Below are 27,995 nucleotides of genomic sequence, written 5' to 3' on the forward strand. Positions count from 1 at the left end.
AACTACATCTTATACATCCAAATTCGATTAGTATAGCAGCATTATTCTTGGTAGTTCTGTTTAAAATATGAAATATTATTTTAAAATATTTTTTTGCTTGATGTGAGTAGGTACTGGGGGCTTATAGGAAACAAAACAACATCAGTTCTTAAATCTTATTTAATATTCAACCACACATTTAGACTAGGAGCGTTTGGTTCGAAATTAATTTACATACATTTTTTAAAGATTCTATTGAATTTTGATCAATTCATACTACTAACGATCGTTCTCAGGCAAAATCATCTTAAAAAGTATCTCCAAACTCAAAGTACAAAGAAAGAAGAAGTACCTATTATATTTCTTTATTTAACTTTTATCCCACCATTCACAATGGCGAGATTTGCTTTCTTACAAACACTATCCTATACCATTCGACACGATGAACGTTAAATCATGTTTTCACGTTTGAACTCTCCTATATCAACGCCTTACATCCAGTCTTTCACATAATAGAAGCAATTAAGATACAAAATATTCTTAAAATTAATATTATAATACATATTTATTATAAACTAACTAAAATGTCACTGTTTCCTAAAGTTACATACATATTTTTAACATAAACGATAATGCTTTGATATGAACAAAGAGCAAAAGGTATTCAGAAAGGTAGATTCATATGTAGATATGTAGAATGTCTTGAGCATATTATTAAATTCCCAAAGTGATAAAATTGAAATTAAGAAAAGTTAAGATTTTTCGAAAAAAGGAAATGATAGAAAAAAATAATGATAGTACAAAGTTGAACTTAAACTTTAATTTTGTTTCTCACTAACTATAGCTATTCGACAAAAAACAAAAGAGTTTCGTTCTAAAACCTTCCTAATGAAAAATAAAGTATCCAAACAACATAACATAAGTTTGTTCTAAGTTCTATCTAATATTTACCAAAGGCATCACATGATATCAAAAGTCACAATTACACTAAGAGTATACAAAACTAAGGTCTAATTTGCTTCTATTTTGTTGTTTATTTCGGTTGTGTATCCGTCATCCTCCTTCATGAGGTCATCTGGGGGAGGTTCTGCCTTCACGTGCTTGGAGTAGTCGTACGTGAGGAGTTTGACTCCGATGAAACCGCCTGAACCTTTCGCTCCTCTGTGGTAGAGGCCTGCTCCACTGTTCAGTGTGGCGCCTTTGCTGTTCGACGCTGTGGACAAAAAAGACAAGGTTTTCACACTTTCGAAGCCTTGTAATCAAGAGTTTTAATTGTCTTCAAAGAAACGACATCAAGCTTCCTAAGTTGCTACAAACTTAACAACTCACACCAATTCTTTCTATATAAGCAGAATATGGGTGACTAACATATAGGGAATGAGGTTAGCCCTGAAATGGGTCAAAAATCTGAACAGGATCTTATTACAAGAACCATCCGCGAACAATTAATCAATGGAAGAAGCATTCTCCGCACTTAGTGGTATTTTTAAGTGTATTTATGTTCCATAGAGCTAGTTAAAACTCCAACATAAATGAAATCAACCAAAATCATTTGGAAAGCCGTTAGGTAGTTTCAAAAACTTTGTCCTAGGTGTTACTACAAGCTGATGGGAAAAGGACTTCCATTCAAAAGTATTGTTTACATACCTTTGCTAGGCAGTACATGTTGTACATCAATGAAAGGTACTGTGCTCTGTGCGGCATCAGCGTCGAAGTCCGAGTGAGTGAACTCGATGTACTGGTCGTGGTTCGAGTCTATGAACAGGTTCTTGTTGCCTCTTGTGGGGAGGTCCGGCTTCTGTAACTGCAGACGGGACCTGAAAGTACAAATTAAACATTAATTGCTGGTCTTCTGCCAGAAGGTCTATTCTCTACTTCCGTTATAGTGCACAAAATAAGTTTGTAGTTATGGTAAATCGTTGCAATTAGGTAGTCAATAAAAAGTGAAACACATTTTATGTTAGGTATTGCAGATTTCTTGAGGGCGTGTAACAGAAAGTCCCCATCCCGTATTTATACAGCTTGGTGGATCCATGATTCCTTCCTCGTTTGGGAGATATTCGCCCAGCAGTGGGAAAGTAACAAGTAAAAAAAATAATCATAATGGTGGTAGTCAGTCTTACCTTGGTTTAGGAGATCCTTCAGTGTTGTCGTTGCTGATCCATTGGCTCTTCTCGGGGAACATCCTGCCGGTGGTGTAGTTGAACGGAGTTGATTGGATCTCGAAGTGCAAGTGAGCACCGATCATACGGAACCTGGAATAGTATTTCGTTAGATAACAAGACAAACGCATACGAAGAACGCTTTCTAAGGAAACAAAGCTATTAAATTTTTCGAGAACCTGGTTCTCTCACTCTAATTTGCCTTTGATAACAATGACAGCACTCGCGCAAAGCACTAGATACACGTTGAAAAACATATTCTACTTCTTAAGTTTCTCACCTAACACCAGTCAACACGGATCCCGAAGGAGATTCCAGTTCATCCAGATCAATGGCTCGCCTCTCATACGTAAGCTTGTGGTAGTCGACTCCATCCGCAACACCAGAATTTGATGGGTCAAAGGCCACCACCTTCACTTCTTCGGAAGACTCCACGAACCCTCGCTCAACTAGAGTACCTTGATGAATCTGGAGGTGGAACACCCTGCCCACTTTGACCAGGCGTACACCCGTCACTACCCTGGAAAGTACGTAAGTGTTAGTAGTCTTTGTCAAACGATTAGTAAATTTTACAAATAAGGCTTTGACAAACAGAACGTGTTTTTTTCACGCGGTAGAGCGTTAAATCGTCACGGACATTATAGCGCTTGCTTTGTACTCTGTTTGATAGAAACCACAGAATTCTACGCTATAGCATGACGTCAGTATAAGGCTCTAACGCGGGCTAAGAAGACGTTCTGTCTGACAAAGACTTTAGATCACCCGCACACCCATGCAGTTATAATATACCCAATAGTTTTCTGCCAATTTGTATTAGACACGTAAAGCTTATTTACATCTATAGTATTCTAAAGCTACATCGACGGTCCCCAAGCTGTTACTGTTTGTTCTATCTATTCCCCGTCAGTACTGACTTGTTCTTTGATAAATCAGCGACTGCTTCTCGTAAGCTGAAGAAACGGTCGGACTTGTTCTCGTGGTCTTCGCAAAGACAAAAGCAGTAAGAGCAATGGTAAAGGTTCCATTTCCACCAGGAGTCGACCTTTGGAGGAAGAAAATTTTCTGTTAAAATCACATTTTTAAACCCCCTTACAGATTTTTCTACTTTTTGGTAAAAATACAGGTTTTAATGTCCCTAAAAGTGCGCGGGTGACCGGAACTTTCAAGGACTAACTTGTTGTTGGCCACGTCGGAGACAGTCGGTCGTAGGCTGAAGTACCGGTGGGAGGAGAAGCTGGGGTCGTCGCAGAGGCACATGCAGTATGAACAGTGCCAGAACAACCAACGCCACCAGGAGTCCACCTACACATAGTTTGGTAGAAACTTAAACATAGAATTATGTACATGCATAACACATACCAAAATCAATGATCCTAAAATAATAAAATGAGCAATCGTTTTCTTACTGACTACAGTTAAATAGTAGGACGTTTGGAATATCTCAAAATTTTAAACAGCATGGATTTTGACAGGGTTAATTAAAAGCTTATCAGAGAGTAAAAGTAAATAAGTAAAGATAGGTACTAAAAAATATCTTATTAAACAAGTAGAATGATCAGAGAATCTGTGTCGAAATGAAACTAATTAAAAAGATTTGAATAGTGTGACAATTATATTTTTGATAAACTTTATTTTAGCTATGTTTGTAAACGAAAACATATTTCGTTTACAAACATAATCTAATGTTCGTTTCAAGATATATGTCATGTCGTTACCGTGTTTATATTATTTTCTTCGTTATCTAACTGACCTCATTAAGAGTTTAGAAGATAAGCCACGCAATCTTGTGATTGCTACTCTCGTTACTAATACTTACTAGTATGCAAATATTGTATAGATAAATATGGTTCATAATGTCAGAACCAGGACCGAAAATAAAATACGGTGGCCTATTTCATTGTTACCAGCCAATACTCAATAAACAGGTACACAATACTCCATCACTGGTGAAGTCAGGCGCCGCGCGCGGGACCGACAGCTTTACGTGCTCCCAGAGGCACGGAGATCTGCGACCTCAACTTCCTACCTCCAGGTTTATTGTTTAGCTCTAAAAACCCTTTCAGCCCTTTGGCATTGCTAGAAGAGGGCGATCGAAACACTGCGTCACTAATTACAAACGTGGTGACGGTACAAAGATTTGACTGTTAAAGATGGAAGTATACAGTTAGTCACATGTTTATTTTACCTTGGTAGTACCGCGATGGCAGGTGCCAGCCTTGCCCAGAACTCTTCCGTTTTCGTACTCGATGTATTCATACCGCCTGGAGCTTTGTAACGACTGTAAAGACACAAAATGGTGATTTATTTAAAGTTTCTTGACATAATTCTTACTAACGCCTGTCTGTTACGCTTTACAGACTATACTGCTGAACGGATCTTGTTGAAATTTAGGCTAGGAATAGGAGAACACTCGGTATCAAATATTGACTATTATTACATTTTTAATATCCTTTCCTAAGTGTCTGCAATAAAGGATGAACGTTGTAGGTACCCGAGTAAAGTCGTGCGAGCATATAATTTGCTATATAGCTAATCGTTCTTCAATGAGGATTGTACTATAATATTAACTTTTACATCACTATCATTTCAAGTTACTTGCACGATCTTAGTAAATTATCTTGCTATATTTGCGACTTAAAACGAGGTCACGGCTACTACAGCTAGTTTAATGGAGTAGATAATTCTTACAAGTTGTTTGTATAACAAAATCGATTCATGCAATATAATATCTTGACCGTCTTATTTGATACTAGCTGACCCGCGCAACTTCGTTTGCGTGTATCCCGCTACTTCGACAAATACAGTCAACGCACCAACACATATTGGATACTAATTTTCAATTCACAATAACTTCTCTTTCCCTTAACCGCGTTTAAAATATTAAAATGTTTTTTGGTTTCTGTGACTCTTCTTTGATCGCCCCCCCTATCAGTTTTTGGAAAAAATATTTAAGTAATGTACAGATTTTTTTTTGTCTTATATGTATAGATCAAAGTCGTAGTACCTACTTTTTAATATTATTTATTTTTTATGTACCGTTTTTTTATATTTTTTGTTTTTTTTATGTACTTACCTACTTTTGTTATATACATCTAACTATTATTTTCTTGTTTACTTTTTAAATTATTTACATTCTACATTTTATTACTTTTACTTATTTTTTATTTACATTTATTTTTAGAAGATTAACTTTGTCTACATTTTTTGAAATATAATATAAGGTATACATACATTTTCATTTTAACGATGAGAAAGGTTTCCCATATATTTAAAATTAAAGACTATCTACAAATAGGGACGCTGCCCCCGCCGCCGCGGCCGGCCCGTACCGTGTCGCAACACTAATATCGTGATATCTCCTAAACTATATGTCTAAATAACACACTGTAAACTGCAAAAATAATCTAAATTAAATGCTCGTGATGATGAACTTACTTATTTTGATAAGGATATATGTATTATTGGTTATATCACCAGTTAAACATCACCCAACGAATTAAATGTTTTTTTAATACAGAAAAGTAGTTTTTGTGACTTAAATAAAAAAGCTGGATATATGTCATCGCGGACTTTTTTGTAGAACTAATAAAGACCAATGTTTTTGCTATACATAGTTCTTACTTGTATCCAACGGTATAAGCGGCGCACGCACAAATGCAATCTTCAATTAGATTTTTTTTCTGACTTCTTGGACATAAATCGCTATAACTCAGCTAATATAGTTTCAATGTATTTCAATTATATATAAAAACCTGTCGGAGAAAATACTCTTTCTATTAGTGAAAACCGCATCAAAATCCGTTGCGTAGTTTTAAAGTTTTATGCATACGAAGGGACTACAGACAAAATGGGCGACTTTGTTTTATACTATGTAGTGATAATCAGAACTTATTGAAACCAAATATTACATATTTTATGGTCACAAGATGTCTGCCAATGTTTTATTTATTCTCTGAATAACATTCAATGGTGGCGAGACTCTAAACATGGCAATTAAGATATGAGTGGGGTCAATTGAGATTAACTCTTGGAATTGTGGAACGAGTTTTATTCAGAGAATAGTTTGTTATTCTTTCTTTTGTCATGCGTCTAAATACTGATGGCTTATACAAAAAAATATATATTAGAAAAGTACGTGAGCTTTAGGATCTTATATAGTTAAGTAGTAAGTATATAGATGAAGCCTAATTTAAACATAATAAAGCGATATTCTTACGAACATTTTGCCACATTTCTGGTATTAAATGAGCTTTAGATTTATTGTTTTGAACGTTTTAAGTGATTAGATACTATTTTTCATTCTTTCGAAAAGGTTGGCAAAAATGAATAGTTAGCTAGTATGTGACTTACCGCAGGACACACCCACATATCAGAATCAACGAACTGGCAGTCAATAATTCTGCCCCCACAGCGCGGCTGTTTGGAACAGAACTGGTCTTTAAAGCAGCCCTCGTTGCGTGCCAGCGTGTAGAACGCGCAGTTCTCCTTGCAAGTGCCGTCGGTGTTCATGTCCACCTCGTTCTCAATGTAGCCTTGGAGGAGACGGGTTATTTCTGCGTATGTATCTGGAATATGAAACAGAAAATGAGCTTGGATTTTTAAGTACTCTTTGAAGCAAATTTTAAGTAGCACGTCCCACGCAAGAGGTCGTGGCCGGCAATGACTTTTCGAAGTTATGTGTGTATTAGAAATAATTATCACTTGCTCTAACGGTGACGGAAAACATCGTGATAAACCATGCATGCCTATTTCTTTAATACATTTATTGAGGGCATGCTAAGTCCCCAACCTTTCATGTGTGAGAGTTCTTTAGAACAGTTCTTGAAGGTAAGCGAAGTCCCCGACCCACACTTAGCTAGCGCAGTGCACTCTAGGCCTAACCCCTCCCTTGTTTGGGGGGAGACCCTTGCCCAGCAGTGGGACAAGAATGGGCTAAAAAAAATATACTACAAAAGTTGGCCTTTATTTATTTCCTTACCAGAGTTGTAATGCGCTGGCTGGCATCTGTACAGGTCCCTCTTGGCCATGGCGAGCGCTGCGCGCGCTGCGGTGGCCGTCTGACCTGTTCTCTCAGCGTACCTCTGTCGAGTCAGACTCGCTTCTTGAGTGAAGTTGCCTGGAAGAAGATGAAGAACAACGGATGACTATCAAGTAACATTTTAGTGATGCTAAGCATCAGTTAGTCACGTGGATTGGTAGATATCAAAACAATCAATCCGAGGACCAATATCCTATCATTATCGGCTAATGACAAAGGTTTTTTTACATCAAAAGCCGATCAGTTTCTCTTGCATATTCTGCCCACTGTATTCTGAGGTGTGACAAGGCATTGACCACGAATCACACGAAAGCGTTCACTTTCTTCTATGAAAAAAAGCACTTCCAGTATCTAGAATAGTAGATATCTATCATTAAGACACTTTTCATATTAATTAATCCAGTAGTTTAGCTATGACAGCGTAATAGACAGACAAAGACTTATGACCTGTAACGTTATTTTGTATTTTCTGTTATAATAATAATATTGATTATTTTCTTTCCCTATTGTTATTGTTTTACAAATTATATTACTGTAACAGTTATTATTTATTTATTACTGTATCATAGAAGTACTAAGGCCATGAAATGTGTAAGTACCTATTATAAAATATTAATTGCGGTTTCATTGCGTCATAAGACTTGTTTTTCTGCAATGTAGACAAAACATGTGTTTCTTTCCACTATACCTACACTGTAGTTAATATATGCAGGAAACCTTTCAAATGCTTTCTGAATTATCCTTATAGTAAGAACTTAGTTCAGTAGCTCGATTTTCTACCACTATCGACTTTCGACAATTGGCTAGCTGTCGAGAAATTTTGTATGAAAATCTGATTAGCGCCTCTAACGGACGTCGTAGGAACTATTTTGGGCGTACATTTTAAATGTCAAACTTTCGATACTAGACCGTACCGACGTGTACGAACGAACCACGAACGGTAGTGGAGTCAGCTTTCCTAATCTTTCTCCTCCACTTCGCTCTATGCTGGACATCGTCTTTGAAAAGCTCACACTCGCTTATGTCATAAGCCTGCTAGTCACTAATGCTCTATATTATTATTCTGAATGTACAACATTCAGAATAATAATAAGCTCCGACAGCCGCGAACGTACTAAGTTGTTGGACTATAATAGCAAAAGGTATAGAAATTAGTGGTGCTTCATTTGTGTTATATGCAGGATAATGTACAGGTTTCTCGGAAAAAATGTTTCACGGGAAAACGGGGGGGAAACCGGGTAGGTAAGGTGCATTTTATATATGCCCATGCATGAGTATCTTAGACAAACAAGTAGTCTATTTTTTGGCCTTTCATTACACGATGACATTTTAAAGGTCATCGTGTTATGCACGGCCAAAAAAGAGGTCAACTCCAACTAGTGTCTAAATTAAGTTCATATAATTTTATAAATTTTTAACGATGAAAATTATTATAAATTTATATTGATTCAGTTGCACAAATAAAAAACTAACGGAAACGTTAAGACTTTTGAAAGAAAACCATCACTTGAAAAAATTACTTACGCATTCAAGTTTTCCTTAATCTGAATATAAGTATGAACTACGAAGTAAATGTTTAACAAACCCGTTTATACGTGTAAAGTGATAGCTTAATTAAACAATTAGAACACTTATTTATAATATCGTTTTGTTTTATATAACATAGGAAAGTATTTTCATCCGCATTGACTCATTTAGCCAGCGAAGAACTTAAAAAAATATCGCATGATTCAAGTTTGTTCATATCTAATTTGAGGAAATAGGACGTGTATTTTTATATGTCTTTTTCGTTTTTGTCAATGACTATGTTTCTTGTTTTAAGATCTTAGTGACCTAAAAGTTGAAAATGCAATTATTACTCATCTTATGTTGTGGGATACTTTTCCTTCGTATAAAACGAACAAGAAGTACAAACTGCTTAAAAATATCATAATAATATTCCATGCACTTGATCACCTGACTTACGACACTGAGGGAATTGTAGACTAGCATATTCTAAGAACACTTTGCAAAGGCTGTCCTTATTTGAGGAGCGTAGATCATAAATTATTGGTACATATATCAAACCAAACACTAGGTCAGATTTTGACAACTCTTACTATGAATAATAAAAATTTGTTTGTACCAAAGAATTTCACAGGTATATAAACAGGGCGATGGTGTTACCTCTTCCATAAATCCTAAGCAGCATCCACGAGAACTGCATCATAGCGTAACCCTTGATCTCGGTGAGCGCGATGGTGTTGTAGATGTCAAAGATCAGCTGATGGGCCGACAGCTGCAGGTCGCACACGTCTGCGTCCTCATCCTGTAATAAATTAAACAATTGTTATAGCTATTGGTTTAGGTCAGTCACTTCATGTCATTGGAGAGTCCAACGTTGATGGACCGCCACTTTAGAGTAGATTTTCAATCCATTACTTGAAGCCTCGTATTCATATCATATTGTAAGTGATTGAGAATTCAAAATGTGTAGAACACAAATTTTTCCAAAGGTGCTTAATCATACTGAAGTACCTTTGAAAAAATTTAAAGTCGAACTTGAAATACAACTTCTGTAGTAAAAGTAAATTTCTTTATTTTTTCTTTTTTAAAAGATAACTCCCGCTCTAAGAATTGCTCTTGTGTCGCGGGGACCTTTAAAAACATACAAACAACAGAAGCAAAGTACAAATAAATAATTGCTCCGTATGGGACTCAAACACACTAACTCTCGACGCAATGGTAGTGGCGCACCATAATCGCTGCGCAACGGAGGTCGTTCAGTAGGTTCAAATTGGGGGTACAATGAGATCTTTTGTCTAACTAAAGCACAGTGAAATATTATGATCAAATCCTATCTATGCAAGTATTATGTGACATAGGGGCTAATACACAAAGTATGCATCAAACGCATTGCACCTGCATTCATTCTCACACAATTCAGGTCATGATACCATCATCCTCGTACTGTGAGCTCGTCAGAGCTGTGACCGGGCAAATAAAATTATATTTATTGTAGGCCCAAGGTGCGGGACGACAGGATGTGAGTGACTCACACACAGCTGTATGTGTAAATAAATGTAAACTTGGACTACAAAACTGATCGCGAGTTTTGATTTTTGATATAGACACTGTCTAGTTCAGTGGTTCTTTTGTTAACTGGTTCAGTTGAGCCTCTAAGTGTTCGAAATCAAACGCTTAGTATACAATCTATAAACGGGCTATGGGTTTGGCCTAAAAGTACCTTTTTCTTACGAACTTCTGTAAAAATTTAGATTTTCATATAACACATAATTTTAAGATTTTACATGTCCATGACTCTAAGCGGACTCCAATATAAATGGAATGCAAAAACAAACACTTTCTTCGTTTATAAGTAAGTACATCTATTAATTAACGTAAACTTAATGATAACCTTTACACTTGTGCAGTAATTCCTGAGATTAACTTGTTCACCACAAGTTAGTCGTAACTCATAAGATTTTATCTAGTCTGTACTAGTTTATCCTAGTTCAGTCAGCCTTACACGATAATTTGTGCCTAGGTGCTTTCGGTTTAATTTCATTTAGCCTTAGGTATATAACTTATTGTATTAATAACTAGGTAATAGTTTACTTATTATAAATTGCAAATTGGTTTTTTATGAATGTTTGTTACTAATTTTACGCATAGCCCTCTAATTGGATTTAGATAAAATTTGGACACAGGAATGACAATATTTTTGTACTCTAGATTTATTTACGCAGACGAAGACGTGGGCAAAAGCTAGTATTAAATTAGAAATATATGTGAATTACTAATGCTAATTATCATGTGATTCATAAACCACAAGCCACATATTTGGATATCGAAGTAAATATGAGTAAAAACAAACAAATACGACACCACATATCTTCACAATGACTCCATTGTTCAGTACCGTTAGCCACAATGCACAAACATAGCGTATGTATAGTACTATACAAATATAGTACGCGCCGAATAAATTTGTATGTCTGAATACAGCTGCAAGGCACTGTGATGAAAGCGAAAAAAGAGTATGTACCATCGATCATCGATCCATCAATCAGCCTAGCCCTTTTTCCAAGTATATTGGAGTCGGCTTCCAGTTTCATTGGATGTAGCTGAATAGTTGACCAGTATTTAACATAGAGCTTTACTGCCTTTCGGACCTCCACAATCCAGTTACCTGGGTTTTAATACGATACTTGTCGGTAAGACTAGTTGCCTGACTTTCAAGCGACTACTGGTAACGACTGTCAATAAAATAATACCATTTTACAAAAAATAAAAGATCTACAATAACACATGCCGATGTTGATTATGTACCAATAGATATACATTTTCTGCGAAAATTTCAATTGCCTAACTATCATGGTTTATGAGATATAGCCCGGTAAAAGACAGACAGTGGAGTCTTAGTAATAAAGTCCCGATTACATCATGTATGTAAGTAAGTATGTAAGTACGTATGTTTGGACGTAGGTAGGTACTATACAAATATGTAGTTACTGACAAATCAGTAAAGCTTTGCAAAGAAACTTCAGTATTCTTATCGTTATCATGACAGATTGAGAATCCATACTTGGAATCTGTTCTTGTTCTCATGCACACCTGAGGCATGAATCATGACGATTTGCGTAGTTTGGTGATAGCCTTATTTTTGTATACTCAAGTCTGTTTGTTCCAATTCTTGGGCACCTTAAACAATTATTATTGAATTGAATATTATTTGTTTGGATTCAAAGTTAAAAGATGAATCAAAGAAAACTCATTTTTATTTTAGAAGCTTTTTCAAACTAAAAATTGCTATTTGAAATAATATCATGTATCGGAATTAAATCTAAACGGGCTTTAAACCGTTTTAGGGACACGGGCTATAATCTACTGTCTTCGATCTCATGAGTCGTGATACTAGATAGCCTTTAGCCTTCCTCCTGAATAAGTATTAAGTGATGTTGATGAAGTGCTAATTAGTTTGTTATAGAAAATAACTAAATATCATATCGTATTGTTGAAACATGATCTTGTGTGTCCCAGTAACATATTTTTGTTTATTTTGCTAAAGGTCATGAACTTGCTAACAAAAGTAATCGTTTATATTGTAGCGCTTGGTCGTCTGTGAGTGTAAACAATTGATTAAGATAAGAATAGCTGCTCCTGATTTGATTTTTGACATGCCTCAAGAAGTTTTTAAGCAATTGCTTTTTATTTATAGATAGTATTAGTGCTTATTTTCTACCTCATAATCTCTTTATCGAGTGAATTTTCAACTGTAGCTGCCTACACTTTATCGAAAAAGACTTTTCTGAAATTTCCTTTCAGGAAATTCATAGTGAGACCAGACCTGACTAGAGACCAGCTTGATCTGTTACAGTAGAGATTTTTATATTGTAGCATAGTAGCAGTTATTATTAAAATACTTATTGAATTAATTGAATAGACATAAAGGAATGTACATAATCACAGTGTTATTGCCAATGACGGAAGTCACAACAAACATCTACTTAGAGGCAATCAGTAATTAATTATACATACATAATCAAATGCGACGTTGTAATGAGCTAGGCAGTTCGATTCTCGCCACATCTCGTAAAAGATCGAGAAAATCATTAGGTAACGGATACTTTTCTTGTAGCGTCTGTTTTTCTTTGTTGATCGTAAGAATAAACCATACTGCACTAGGTTGTGTTTGCGTATTCGTTTTGCTTTCTCACTTACTCATATATTACAGTTTCGTCCGGTTTCAAAATATATTTAACTATTTTAACACAAAGCCTTAACAACATAACTTCCTCGAAAATGACTCTATCTTTTGGTAAAAATGCCGGTACAAAGTGTATACTGATTTATGTCATCTTTACGATTAAATTCTGACAGTTGTTTTTATATGATACATTTGCTGTTCTTACTAGCAGATAAGTTATCTGACAGTTATTTCTAAACTTTGAAACTGGCCCTAATATTGCCATTTCGACAAAGATGTAAGTACGTAAGGCTTAATAATATTACACATTAACTTACATACATCATGCATATTATGCTTATGTTGTTAATGTTTCGAACTTGATCGGAAGTGCCAATATTCCAGCATAACGTATTTAAAGTAGTCAATTATGCTTCTGCACTTATCTTCTTCGTAATTAAAAACTCCCTCGGTTTTCACATTACCAACAAGTGGACTAATTTGACAATTTAAAATGATATGGGTAATAAAAACGGTGTTTATAAAAATAGAGACAATTAAGCCAATTGCGTGACGGGAACAAAACTGTGTTTATTGAATGACTCGACTGAATAAAAATATGGAATTTTCCCACTGGAGAACAAATAAAGTGCTTTGTATCCTGTAACTACTAGCTTAAATCGCGTAAAAACATGAATGTACAAACATACAATATAGGTACTGCTCACTACTGATAGGATATTATTTTGAACCGACTTCATTAGAGAAAAACTTAGCCCATTACTTTCCCCAGGATTATAGCAATATGCCTATGAAAGCACAACAGAGTAATATACCTACTATAGCTTTTTATGTAGGAAATACGATTAACACTTGACGTACAAAAACCGCGACAAAACATTTTTAGGGACATACTTTTTGTCACATAATGTCTGCTGGTCAAGCATGTTAAAACAACGGTCCTTTGAAAGACTCGTCTCATGTGCAAAAGTCATGCACAATAATGATGTGTATTAAATAACATTTTATGACGACAGTGGACAACATCTGCATTAATGCTAATTATTCTAGAAACACATAGTTTTTCCTTACAAAGCCTTCCGGTACTATTAACTTATTATTCTGTGCTATTACTGCACAGAATAACGATCATCTTGAATGTTTTGTTTTTATAAATGCTATTCTGAGGCGCTCATAGCTAATTGCGCTTACTAGACGGTAAAGGATTACGTTAAGCAACTTTAGTCCGGACTTTCTAAAGATGGGTGGCCCATTACTGGTGTTTAAAATGAGGTTCTTCGTGCTTCTGGGGGCACGTAAAGAGTCGGTCTCTGTTGTCAATTATTCAGACGTAAAGCCATGTGAAAGTTCTTCGGCTCGACAACTTTAATTAAGTTAACAGTTAGCCATGTCAAAGGCAATTTTGACAAACTTTGACACTAGGTTGGCTACTGATCATACCACGAATAAAATGAACTACCTATTTCATATACCTAATCCTGATAACTGTTTTGTTTTTAAAACTGCTATTCTCATAACACAAACGCATCGCTTACTGTCTTATACATAATTTATTTCGCAGTTTTAACTTTCCCAAGCCTTTATAGTGGCAAAGAAATCGCATTACACATTCCTTTTCGCTTATAATAGGAAAATTGTCCTCGTAACCTTGTTTTTCATAGTACTTTAATTGATTGAGACCGTTGGGATTGTAAAAGATACGACCGGGGAGAGTCTAGCAGAACTGACGGCTGATGACCCTAACTTGCATATTCCAGCGATCACTAGCATTCTTTTTGACAGGAAATTATTTTACAACATCTTTTTGGCTCAATCCTAACAGGAGTCTAACCCGAGACTTCGACATGCTCCAAAGTAGAAACAAGAAAGATTTGAGCCAAATATTGACACATTTAAGGCCGAATTGTAATACAAACAAAGTTATAAGACAACAATACAAAGTTTAAAATATTTTTGGCGATAACTTCAATTAATTTACAAGCCTTTTCGATGCCACCAGACACATCCAATAACCTTAGCAATATCCTAAAGTAATGTCTAATATCCTGTCAAAATACCGTCCTTACAATTTCCGTTCAGTTATGGCCCCTTGTCATTTATCATTACGGCATTAGGGAGTCGTAATTGGAGACAACAGCTTAATGTAGTATGGAAGTGCTAAATATCAGGAACGAAAATGCATGATTGTAGATCCAAAACAAAATAAAATCGGGTAATGCTAGCAGTATGATGTTTTGTCTCTTGTAATAGATGTGTGGTCATTTTTGAAGAAGGAAGATAGGGTCTCAAATTGCTGTTGCCCAGCAATGGAATAATAATTGAAAGGAACACAAAGAGCCAAGTATGGAATAAAAAACTAATTGGAATTTCCCGATAAGGTATAATAAATAAATCGACCTCAGCTTGTTATATCCGACGTGAATGAATTTAAAACTAACTGCAGCAGTCATGCCTTGTGAGCACTTAACCGAGACCGAAATGAGGGCATTGCTTAAACGAACAAAATACGATTAGTCAATACTTTTATACCAATAACAAGATACCTACGTAATTACACGCAATTCAAATATTCAACACGATGGCCAATCAAATGTAAACAATCTTTGTTTATGATAAACTGGAGACACGTTGTCAAATGTTTATACGAATTCTGGGTTTTTACCAACCGAAAAAGAGAAGAGAAACTTAGGTGGATTTGTTTTATTTGCCGGTGCATTTTCTACCCTACTTTAGTTTTAGTAATTTTACCTGTAACACTGAACGGAATATGTCTCCGTGCTCCAGAAAACCGTGCAATTTCCTCACAGCTTGGGCAACTGACGCTTTGGGATCCATCAGCACAGACTCAGCCATATCCAGCCATTCTCGCACCGGAGCCGGCACGCTCACAGGAGAAGCCTGGTGCTTCACAAACTCTATGAAGTTCTTGTAAAATCCATCGATGACCAGCAACTTTTCCGACACCTTCGACCATAGCCAGGAGTTAAGCACCAATCTCTTAGGAGGGGGTATCGACTCGATATGTTCATTCAACGCAGCGAATGCCTTTGTTAATTCGACATCCCCACCAAGGCCGGAGTCCCTCCACAGCGGGTCGGTCACATTTAACCATAACTGTTGTTCTAGATCGTAAAACTTTTGTCGCACTTGGTCCACCTGCGTAAGCTCGGTGGCTAGAGCTGCAGCGAACAGCGCAAAAAGCGCTGCGAGTCTCATAATGTCACTTGTATGTGTGAAACGTTTTGTGACGCGGCACGAGTTACACTGACTGACGGTCGAGAAGTGAGGGGGCCTGCCGCTTCGCAGAGAGTGGGGTCGCCGTAGTGACTCGCCACGCGTTGTCGATAAACACAATCGCAAGTGTAAGCGTTCGTCACGCTTGATCGTTTCACAATTAAAACTCAACGAATGCGTTCAAAATTCGTTCATTGTCTTACTTATCCTCGCCGTTCGCCCTTATTACCGTGACAATATAATTTGTATTGTTCATTTATCAATTTCATGAGGTTAGGAACTTGAGATTATGTCATTGTCGTTTTTAAATGATTGTTAATCGCGTCATTGTTGCCGGATCGGTTTTCAGTTGACATTGAAGAATACACCTGAATACTCAATGTGGGCCTTGAAACGTCGCACTTGATTGTTTTATGTTACCAAGGTGTCAGCAGGTATATGACCATTTTTAATGGAGTAAATAATTTTTTGAAACAACTGGTTAATTATGGCTTCCCCGGCCGATTTAGATCATGGTGATTCCTAATTAGATTCAGTAAGCCGGTTTATTGAGGCTTCGGCCACCCACCCAAGTTTCGCTAGTTTCCATAGTTCGCAAAATTGCCTTTTTTAAATGTTATGCTAAAATGTTACGAATAATCTATAAAGTGTACATTTCCTTTAGCCATCGTGTTCACCTAAAGTAAGACTCTTTCCAACGCACTATTATCGACAAAAAGTCATGAACGTCGCTCTCACTCCCACCTCACTACAAACCCTCATGTTAATACTGTTAGCTCTACAACTATAGACGAGCGTTTGTTTTCGCTCTTATCTCCATCACATAAGGTACAAATTGCTTCATTTTAATTGTATATAAAGTTGGTAATAGTAGCTTTGTTATTATTATTTGCTCATTTATATTTGTATGCAGTGTCAGCTGGCGACTCCCGCGCAATATGTCTCAACTTCATGCGTTGACTTCTAGTAAATTAAAAACCAGTGTGTTAGTTTGTTTGCCTGTCTTTCACGTGAAAACGGCTTAACGAATTTGGATAAAAAAATGGCAACGTAATAGGTGACATCCCGGAGAATTGATGAGAATAATTTTTTTGAGGAAAATTGGCGCAGACGATTTAGATATTTAACAAAATGATAGATTTTATTCCTGGGAAAGACATAATGGGTAACTAAATTGAGCGAAAAAACCAAGCCAACTCGTGGGTGTATAGTAGTGTATGTATAATTTAACACGCACACATTTAAAATTGTTGTTTTCTTTGTAGAGTTCTCGGAACGTTGAATACGTGGAAACAGGTTTTAGTTGTCAGTGAAAATTTTGCTGATGAATCATACCGATTCATACAAACTACTTATAAAATACTGTCACAAAGTATCTCTTCCGTTATTTATGTTCAAAAGGTTATAGAACTTGTCTCTTTGTTTAAACGGCACAATAATAAACGTATTTGCGTATTACGTCATAGAATATGTTTCATTCATTCATTGTAACAATATCCCTGTGGCAAGATTGAATAACTGGCTGGTTTATAGCTATAAAATATTGCCTTTAGAAAAAAACAACTACCTAGGTGCACTTGTCAAGTGCGAAAGAATGTAAAAACAGGTGCAAAGAAAACTTATTGCCTTGCTATAGTCCAACAACTTAGTAGAGACTCTTGTGTGCAAAGTACGAGGCTGGCGGAGGTGTTCAAAATTCAGGATATAGAACATCAGGGACACGCAAGCTTATTAAGACGATGGCGGATTGTTTGATACAGCTAGTCTTATTTGGAAATCAGAGCGATTAGCAACTTTCTAGAAGATTCTTACATGGACTATAGATAAATTCTTGATGCGAAAGAACGAAACATATATTAGAAACAACACATTAAAAGAAATACAAATAATTAAAAAACTGTCTTTCAAACAAACGCCGTATAAGCTCTAATTAGTTAAACAGTGTTTTGTCTTTTACACCATTAACAGTTTCAAAATTGGTTGACAGTGACAAAACACTGTAAACGTAATCAGAGCTTATGGGTCGTATATGTGAAAAAATGAAAGACCAATAAAAAAAACTATTAACTAATTATGTAGATCACACAAAAATTAGCTCCCTGAACTAACTGCACCTTAGACTTTGGCACGCTCTGATGAGTTTGGAGAAACAGTACTAAAAATTGTGATTACGTTTTTTCGCTTTAAGTATACGTATAGACACTGCTCTTTCTTAGGCAGCCTGCGCGCAGGTCTTATTTTTGCTTCTCGACTTATTTTTGCAAATATCCACATTACTTCACGTGGGAATTGAATAAAATTAAGTGTTTTGATTTTGAAGACCTTAAGTAGGTACTCGTCGTTCACTCCTAGAGATACAAAGCCTAACCCATCGTTCACTCCCAGAGATCCTAGTCCAGCTGTGGGAGAGCAATGGGTAAGACGTTTTTTCGCTTTAAGTATACGTATAGACACTGCTCTTTCTTAGGCAGCCTGCGCGCAGGTCTTATTTTTGCTTCTCGACTTATTTTTGCAAATATCCACATTACTTCACGTGGGAATTGAATAAAATTAAGTGTTTTGATTTTGAAGACCTTAAGTAGGTACTCGTCGTTCACTCCTAGAGATACAAAGCCTAACCCATCGTTCACTCCCAGAGATCCTAGTCCAGCTGTGGGAGAGCAATGGGTAAGAATTATGTATCTCTTGTTAATAAACAAGCGTGCACTGGTAGTCGTAACAAATAGGTTTCATTCAAGTGACACCGGTGGAGTGTTATGCGTTATGAGGAAACGTCAATTACGGCATGCGCGGGACTGTGCATGTGTGTGTGCATAAGTGCAAAACTGTGACGTCAGTGATTGCTAGATTCCCAGAAATATACAGGTTGGTGTTTTAAAGATCTTGAAGATTTTTTCTACCCGTTACTGTCCCACTGCTGGACATTGATCTCCTCCCCAAGGGCGGGGTTAGGTCTTGAGTCTACCTACTTGGCGATTGCATGCCCTAAAGAAATGCTTTAAACAATTTTTAGGTATGCAAGATTTCATCAAAATGTTTTCCTTCACCGTTAGAGCAAGTGATAATGACTTATGAAGGTCGATAGAAGTGACTTTTAGACATTTTTATGGAGTGTGGTAAGTGTGTTTCCCAAGTATATCAAATCGTCACGTAGCTTGATCAAGTTGTACGTAAATCCCCAGCCTCTTTTATTTAAGAAAGCTAGTTTCTCAGAAAAATTCGATGACGAACCAAATTTGTGCTGCGGAAAAGCCCAATAGGAGTTCTCATTTTAAGAAAATGCAAACATTGGCAGGCGTTTCGAAAGTTATGTTAAGCTGTCCGTTTACGTCACTTCAAACAACACAAGCAACAAAATATTCATCATTAATGATAATATCGGGTCAAAAACAACTTAGAATGCTCTTCAAAACAAGCCTCAAAGTTCAAGATAGTTCATGTCGTCTATAGCCTAATACACAAGATTGTTTATAGGCCAGATCAGGGGTTCCCAACCTTTTCTTAGTCCGGGACCACTTTTATATTATTCTTGTCAGCAATAAGGATCCTGAAAATTTTAAAATTTTAAAGCATTCACTTTTTGACTTCCACGGACCACTGGTTAGGAACCACTAAGCTTGGTCCACCAATGTCTAGTAGAACATTAAACAAAGAATCTATCTTTCTAGATGAATCATTACTTACATAACGAGTCCTCTGTTAATCAGCCTGTATCATGCAACCTTCAATCTGACCTGCTCTGTTATTATCGTTTACGCGATGTCTGACCCGTCGCCCGTGTAATCGTTATAGTAACAATATAGCAATGATCTAGCGTTGTAAGTTCTAGCTATTACTTTGAGTTTCATTCATTTGAAAAGGAAATTGATAAGCATTTCTTTCAATACATAAAATAACAACTGTTGTATTGGAGAGGCACGGGTGTACCCTACGTTTCCCCCGTTTAGTCTATTGCCAAAAATCAAGCAAGATACTTCTATTAACAGTTAACAGTATTCCAATTTACGTGGCAAAAACTCCATAACAATCTCCTCAAAGAAATACATACATAAAATCACTATTTATTATATTTTCTTTAAAAAAAAAATACTGTTTTGAGTCTATGAGATGAACTGCGCAATGAATCACCTAAATAGCTTCCTATGAGTCCCACGAACGCATATTCCTCATCGCATTTATTATTTTGACTGAACGTGCTCAAACGACGAAAAGATTTAGCTTAACCATGCAGATGTTTATTTTCTATTTATCTGTTGCTCATTTAAACTATGACATTGGCTGGGTGTGCTGCAAAAAATATATTTTGTTTCTTTGTTACCACTATTAATGAGAGCGTTTCTTAGAAGTGGCAGCGACTTTTGTTCTCTCAATGAGTTAGGCGCAATAGACACTTGATACTTTCAATAGCTGAGATTCAAGATGGATACAAGCTATTAACGTCAATCTAAAAGGAGCAGGATCTCCGCGCCTGAGTGTTTAAAACGAATTTTGACGATCAGACCCAAAAGAACTACCCGATCGGCACAAGCCGAACAAGTGCAGTCATTTCTTCGAGTCGTTTTTTTTTGTTCGATTGGTAAATACTGTCAGAACTGCTTATTAACGCTATTGTCATCAAGAGCAGTAACGCAAAAAAATGCTGCTGAAAAAGATTTTGGTACTTAAGTACCGTATTTAATTATCTAAGTCGCATGAATAAGAACAAGAGACGCTGTGTCATACAGCTAATACACCTATGCATGATTCTGTTAGTTCTTTATGTATTTCTCACAATAATGTTCTCATTTTCACAAAGTTACATAATGGTTTTATTCTATTTTCCCACGGATTAATGATGATTATTGTAACACTAGCTTTGCTGGTACTACAGATTAAAGTATAGGTAGCTGCCTAGTTTATTGTTCGTCGTGGGTCTATAACCATATTATTGTTCCGTCGTGTGTTTTATAGTCTAAGTAATAAACTGATTACTTACTTGTTATTGTAGTATAAGCATTATCGAATAGGGTTGAAGAAGTAAGTATGAATGTTTAATAGCTGTAAGATTATGCTCAAAAGTATTTCTGTCGCTACAGTACATTGCCATCTAAGTGCCGGGGATATAAGGGATTTTAACTGTTAGTTAAAATGAAATCGAGCGCTTTTCAGTATTTAGCCGTACTAAAGTAAAGATGACTCGAAGGAATACCCTAGTCCCACTGTGATGTGCCCAAGTTAGATGAGTCAGATCGACTTCCAGTTAATTGGGGTCACCAAAAGATTTAAAGCGTATCCATTTGCAAAAAACTGCACGAAAAGTGAATGATTCTGGCTAATCAAACGACAGTCATAATGGGCAAGTCGGTTCATTGAAACGCTTGATCTGCCTGATTCTTAGAACATAATTCATCTATCTGTTTCGCAAGAAAACAAGATATTAATTTCGTAGAAAACGGATAATTTAAGGTTTAGAGACTCCTCCATACCTTATTTTACTGACTTGTAGATACTGCCCTATTGTAGAGAAAGGGATTTCTTAAGCATTTAAACCTTTAGAAAATGGGAACAGACACATTAAAAGAGTTCCTTTGTAATGTGCTTGGTAAAAAATAATAAACTAGCTTTTATAAAGGTTAGAATTCACTACAGTAAAGCATCTCTTTTACGACTGTCATGTTAAATGACCGATAACAAAATATAACGAAACATTCTCATAGAATATTGGTTTTTATTTCAACTTCCTTTTGTAAAGGGGCGATAATGTCCAACTAAATTATGTTTCAAGTAATAGTGGTCAACATCATCGTGAATTGAGAACCAAGGCTGTGATGGGTGTAGCCAGTGAAACCTGACCTCTGTGGTCCAGACAGAGTTGTTTGACCCTTGATACACATGAGTCATTAAATTTTATCACATTATCTTTTCCCCCTAAAGTTTTGCAGAGCTTTGACATAATTGATTTTATGATTTAAAGCTCTTTTTTTAACCGGAACTGCGTTTTTTTGTTGCTGTTTTTTTCTTGCAATCGTCGATTTCATCTAACGAATTTGATGGTCATTTGTAGTTTGGTTCCCGATTGACGTTGATAGATCTCATCAATCGTCAACTAAAATGATGTGTTAGTAGCTTATAGGTACGATTATCTACTCAGCACTTCTCAAATTATCCGTGGAAAAATAATGAGTTTAGATCAGCAATCGCGTACAACTACTAGGTACCTACACAGGCCAGTGGAATAAGTGAGTCATAATTTAGCAGCAATATAATAAAAGCTAGCAGTGACAGTTATGTGATAATTATTATTGTCTACTTGCCTATAAAATTGTAACGGTGTAATGTGAGTAATCCTTAGAACGGTATTATTTACGACTTACGAGTCCTTTGTAAGATAAACTAAGTTTATTAGTATGTTCTCCTGGTATTGAGTAGGCCTGTATGTATTGATTATAAAAGTAAAGTAAAAAAGGGTCTTAAATGTCAGGTCTAAAATGAAGCCCTAAGTAGAGCGCAATGCAGTAGAAAACAGAAGGAAAGCGGACCTCGTCGCAAGATGAGACTAACGCTAGGATGAAGAAGAAGGAGGAAAAAACAATAAGACCAAACCAAAAGTATGGGGTATTGATAAGCATTTATGACATGCAAAATCCGTGAGGTATGGTCATAGAAAGTTCCTACTTCCAATCTTTTATAGGGAGTCCACACGTTAGTATCATCTGGGTAAATTACCATGAAATCTAGACGCGGTATTTTTAGGTTACTTCCAAAATTCGAAACTAAATAACATGGTACGGCCTGTTACGGTGACTGACCAAAAGTAAGTACTTATGTACAGCTTAGTAGTAACTGAAATACTTGGTCAAAACCTTAGGTAGGTCAAGTGGATACTCCTGACAGAATCTCTAAATCGATCGGGTTTACTTCGAGTTTCGAGGCAATTATTTTTTATTTATTTATTTATTCATTTATTTCAGGCAACTGAGGCCCATAGAAAATACAATAAACAAATTACAAATTAAAAATATAAATATACTAATACATACATAATTAATATAACTTATAACTTAACTTAACTTACTTACTTAATTAGATTGCTAACACGTCGTAGTTAGACCTTTGAGACTATTTAGTCAGGCACTTTCTGTTCATCATTCAGACTGTTCTAAGACAATTGTTTTAACGGTACCTTTATACCAGTACCGTTCTACAACCACCAATCATTTGCGCGTGTAAAAGTGAAAGTTTAGTTTACTAAAGAACAAACCAACATATTAAGTTAATTTCAATGTTTTTCTCTCTCCTACAAGATCAATTCGGAAGTAATTACAAAGACACGTTTAAAAACCAGTTTCCCAAGAATAATAATATTAAATTTGAGGTCAGTTTACGTTATTTCAAATACAATCACAGCCTGAGCCGCGAATGAATCACGCAACATTTGACATTGAAATCATTGAAAACCAAGCTCTTTATACTGAATACATTGTGCCCGCATCATGACTAGAAATATCATTGGACCGTATTAAATTAATTACTTACATCCGTGTACTCATGTCGTCCATTTCCAGAACATGAGCCCTCCAGTTCTGAATACAATAATAGCCCTAAGTTTTAAATATATGATTAAAGACCCAATAGGCCAATGAAAATAGTCCGCAAGCCCGTAGTAAAGTAGACAGGAAGTCTTTACGCAATAGTGGGTGTATGTAGGCGGTTCAGAGTGTAGATATCTAGTAATATCCTGTAAATATACTTCTAAGATAGCAACAGACCTTAAAATGATCAACCAGGATCTGGAACAGTCCTTGTCCCAACAAGTTCTTGTGTGGAGGCACCACGATGGAATGGATCCGTTCCAGCAGCCCTGGCAGCGCACCGTTATCATGAGACACGCACCGAGACGCGAAGTCCTCGAGAGTACTCCTCTCTAAGCCGGTCTGTATCTCGACATACTCCCGCATCTTCCTATTAGACCAGGAGACCCGGCTTAGAAGGTCAGACATCTCGTGCAAGAGGAGTTCAGTCCTCGTCGCCCTATTCCCTCTCTTAGATATCATCTGGGCCAGCTGTCCCACAGACTGCACGCTGATCTCCAATCTATCAATCGCTCGGGACACTTCCCCGAGTTTCGCGAGGATCTCCCGCTCTCGACGATGAACATATGGCAGCGCGACCCCAGCGGTCGCGTTGAACGGTTCGCCGATGACATCCCAGGAGCCGACCACTTCCTGGCCTATTTCTTTGCCTAGCTGTATGATGTCGACTACGTCTTCGACGGAGATCGCGCGCGTTGTTGCCGCGAGCGCGAGCAACGCGAGAAAGCTGCGCACGCGTCGAACGGACATGGCGGCTGACGCACACCCACTGAGGGAGCGCGCCCGAGGTCGAAGTGTTGCCAATACACTCCACGATACTACCGGTTAACTTGTGAATATTGTAGTGATTGTAATACGCATATTAATGAACTTATCTATAGCGATGCGTCATCGTGGAGTAAGTGAGTGGGCTCTATAAGTTCAAAGGCCGAAATCTTGTCTCAGTAGTGGTTACAGCTGGCAATCATTATTACAAAATCATGACTAATACTTATAAACTAGTTCTAATAGTTTATATATTATTGTAGTGAAAAATTTGATGAACCTATGTAGTTTGATATGAAGATCTCAACCTTCGTATCTCAATAAAAGTCCCGTGAAAGTAGTAGTAATATTAACTCGGGCAACACCAGCTGGTTGTCAAGTAAACAACGAAACGCCAGTTCGTCGCTCTTTAAATGTCAACAAAAAGTTTGTAACACTTTTAATTTTATTATCTTACCCCTAGACTACCTACTTAACAGTAGGAAGAGGGACTATTTTATCTACTGAACAGATTTGTACCATACACTATTTTACCTTTTTCTATTAGGACATTTATTTCAGGTGGGACAGTGTCTGAAAGTTTCGTGACAAAATCAAAATGTACTTAACTGTAAATCCTGAAGCGATATTTCATCCGTATCCCATCGTTTTCCACAATTGAAGCACAGAATTAAAGGTATGATCCGAGAGTTAAAATACTGATCAGTTTTCAGTCGTGAAAGCGTAACAGTCAGACAAAATGTTGCATTTATTATGTGAGTAAGGATATCAGCTATGTTTTGAATGACATTTTCTATTATAATAATGAGTACGTTTCCGTGCTCTATCGCTTGCTACTAAGAGATACACAGACTGTTTTATTACCTACTAATTATATTCGCAAATCTTTATAAACAATCTTTTAGTGGTTCAATATATTTTTATTTCTGTCGGAAGTTATAGAAACAATATAAATTTAACCCATTAATGTCCCACTGCTGGGCAAGGGTCACCACCCGTAATGAGGGGGGGGGGTTAAGCCTTGAGTCCATGACGCTGACCAGTTGCGGGTTGCTTAATACGGAAGATATAATAATAAATAAATACTTTCACTTTTTCCACGATACAGTTAAAAGGTTGTATAGTATACAACTGCCAATCACGAGGTTTCAGGTTTAAAACCGGGACAAATGCAATATTGCTGGGATATCAAATACGAAATATGAAAAGGGTAAGCACAGCTTTTCCAGTCACTTAAAACTCGGGGAGTAAGGCCGCGTAACTAATCGAAACTTTGGGAGAATTATCATTGCACTTAAAACCCTCTTTAATTATAGCATAACCTTTTAGATCAACATTTTTATTGGCCTTTTATCATCATTGAAGATCACAGACAAAGTCACAGGCAAAGATCTACTCGATATTTATCGTGCCTAAGAGTTTTGGAGAAAGAAAGCAAACAACATACTTAGTTTGTTGACATTCTTGAACGGGTGGCTCGAGAATGCTTTGTTTATCTCCTTCCGAAAGTAAGCAACTTTGCTTACTTTTATCAAGGTTTTAAGGCAACGCACCTCCGTTCATAGGAGTAGACGAGTTTGCATCGTCTTGGGGTAAAGTAACAAATTTCATAGAAAACTGTGAAGCAGTGGTTGAGGTTACCTGGCACTAATGACATGTGGTCGCCACGCTACTACCACTGCATCGGGTCTTGGGTTCGATTTCCTCAGTTCTCATTTCGGTTTCGGGACTGTGTGTACTTTGAAAATGCTTATATGTGTATAGAAGGTTCCGCGACAGTTCTTATTGCGGAAGTTGTATTTTTTAAGGAAATATACGCAGGTTCGATTCCCGGAACCAACAAATTGCTATTTGGTTTTTGCAAATTCTCTACCGTTGTTTAGTAGTGTGCCTCAATCATTATTATTATGCAATACATAGTTACTAAACGAAACATCTAAGTTCTGCCGATATTACACGTTTCACCAGAACTAATTAAATTAAATTTCGTTCCATATAAAACAATACAGAATTTTAATGAAAAAGCGACTTACCTGAGTGATAAAATCCTTCACCAAATCGATAAGTCCTTGATTCTTGAACATTGGTACGACGATATTGTGTATCTTCTCAAGGAGTCCATTAACGGCTCCAGAGTCAAGTGACAGGCACCATTCAGCGTAGTTGATGAGAGGGTCTTCTTCAGAATTCTTGAAGCTGTTCGCGAGCTGATGCAGCGTGTGGTCGATACGAGAAAGTGAACTCATGTGGTCTGTCCATTGAAGCAGCCGTAACTCCAATTTAGGTGATCTTGTTTTTGCTGCAATTAAAAATAGTGCTTAGGGCGAAGACACACCAATGCGTTTCCTCGACACATCGCAAAACGACGTCATACAGGAATACAAGATTCATAGACAAGGGTCGTAAATGATAGCGATGCGTCGACGCAACGCTATGTTGTGCCCTAACCCTTTTCATCATATTAGAAATAACTGTATACTCCTATAACTATGCTATGCTACTACGACCACAAACAAAACTGCAGATTCTAGTAGAATGTTGTACCAGAAAACTCTCCAACATGTTTATTTAATTTAAGCAATTTAATGCTATATCTATAAATCTCATGTATTTGGTATGCGAAAGAATGAGAGCTTGATAAACAAATAAAATCACAACCTCTGTTTTAGATCATGTAGGTATCCTTTTGTCTCCAAAAAATATCACAGAACAAAGACCAATAAATGTAAACAGCCGGATGATATTTTCTTTATGGCCACATTAACTATGGCTCATCAACAGGCAACACTGAGTATTGCGTCAACAATTTGTACTTGTCGGGACTTCCCCGTAAAGATATTGCGTATTTTTATATGGTAAGCAATTATTTATCTGCAATGCTTCGTTCTCACATTACATTTTTGCCTGCTCATATAAATATTTACTGTGCTACCTACGTAAGTACGGGTACCTAGTAGTACAATGAAAAAACTTAAAGGAAAGATTATATCAGTACATTGACCATCCTTTACTAAATCAGAAGGGGAACTTGCTAAGACGTGAAAAAGGCATAAACATCATATTAGAATCAAAATGGAAATACAGTGCTAGAAAATACAACAAAAGTTCCTGAATGGATTGCAAGAAACATGACATAGAGACAATTGAGGTTATTCCCGTTGCTCAATTAGGGTAGTCGCAACTTTTTAAAGTAACTCCCAATGTCAACTAGGATGTGGCCAGTGAGAAAAGGGCCTGCTAGTGCAGGAAACACCTATATCTAAGAACATAGATCCAACTATCAAAAAAAAGTAGGAAGCAATTTCAATCATACCTTTTTCCATCAATAAGTTCATCGTAGGATTGTTCCATATCAAAGATTCGATACTAGCTTTATCCGTAAATGTCCTGTTGTACAATTCTTTTACTGTCTCTGGGCTAACTCCAACAAAATACGACCATTGATCACTTCCCGCCGCACTTATGTCTATCCCTTGCACATTTAATTCAGCGGAAGTTACTCCAATAAATAAAAGTATTAATATACTTTTAGATCGAGCCATTATGGCGGTCGTACG

General features: G+C 36.7%; 1 protein-coding gene across 4 annotated transcripts; it reads right to left on the reverse strand.

Moving 5' to 3' along the window:
• Positions 1 to 144: 144 nt before the first annotated feature.
• On the reverse strand, positions 145 to 27,981 carry LOC142978054 (uncharacterized). 4 transcript variants are annotated; one of them, XM_076122322.1, is made up of 11 exons: positions 27,752 to 27,981; positions 26,472 to 26,737; positions 9,346 to 9,487; positions 7,120 to 7,257; positions 6,492 to 6,706; positions 4,327 to 4,419; positions 3,316 to 3,443; positions 2,422 to 2,661; positions 2,103 to 2,234; positions 1,627 to 1,796; positions 145 to 1,192 (listed from the first exon to the last, which is right to left on the reverse strand). In XM_076122322.1, exons 1-11 carry the CDS (start codon positions 27,978 to 27,980, stop codon positions 990 to 992), a joined length of 1,956 nt encoding a protein of 651 aa, XP_075978437.1. In that variant the 5' UTR covers position 27,981; the 3' UTR covers positions 145 to 989. The 4 variants fall into 4 exon arrangements, with proteins under 4 accessions (XP_075978437.1, XP_075978436.1, XP_075978435.1 ...); XM_076122321.1 differs by lacking the exons at positions 3,316 to 3,443; positions 26,472 to 26,737; positions 27,752 to 27,981 and adding exons at positions 3,056 to 3,183; positions 23,851 to 24,450; XM_076122320.1 differs by lacking the exons at positions 26,472 to 26,737; positions 27,752 to 27,981 and adding an exon at positions 23,851 to 24,450.
• Positions 27,982 to 27,995: the final 14 nt, after the last annotated feature.

The sequence above is a fragment of the Anticarsia gemmatalis genome, chromosome 13 (genome assembly GCF_050436995.1).
Source record: "Anticarsia gemmatalis isolate Benzon Research Colony breed Stoneville strain chromosome 13, ilAntGemm2 primary, whole genome shotgun sequence".
NCBI classification, from domain to species: domain Eukaryota; kingdom Metazoa; phylum Arthropoda; class Insecta; order Lepidoptera; family Erebidae; genus Anticarsia; species Anticarsia gemmatalis.

Bases quoted from the DNA above. Each gene is read 5' to 3' on its own strand.
- LOC142978054 (XM_076122321.1), bottom strand. From the start codon at position 24,423: ATGTCCGTTCGACGCGTGCGCAGCTTTCTCGCGTTGCTCGCGCTCGCG. The intron at 2,235-2,421 runs GTGAGAAACTTA...ATACTATTCCAG, and splicing joins TCCGTGTTGACTGGTGTTAG to GTTCCGTATGATCGGTGCTC. The intron at 1,193-1,626 runs GTATGTAAACAA...TTTTGTCCACAG, and splicing joins ACATGTACTGCCTAGCAAAG to CGTCGAACAGCAAAGGCGCC.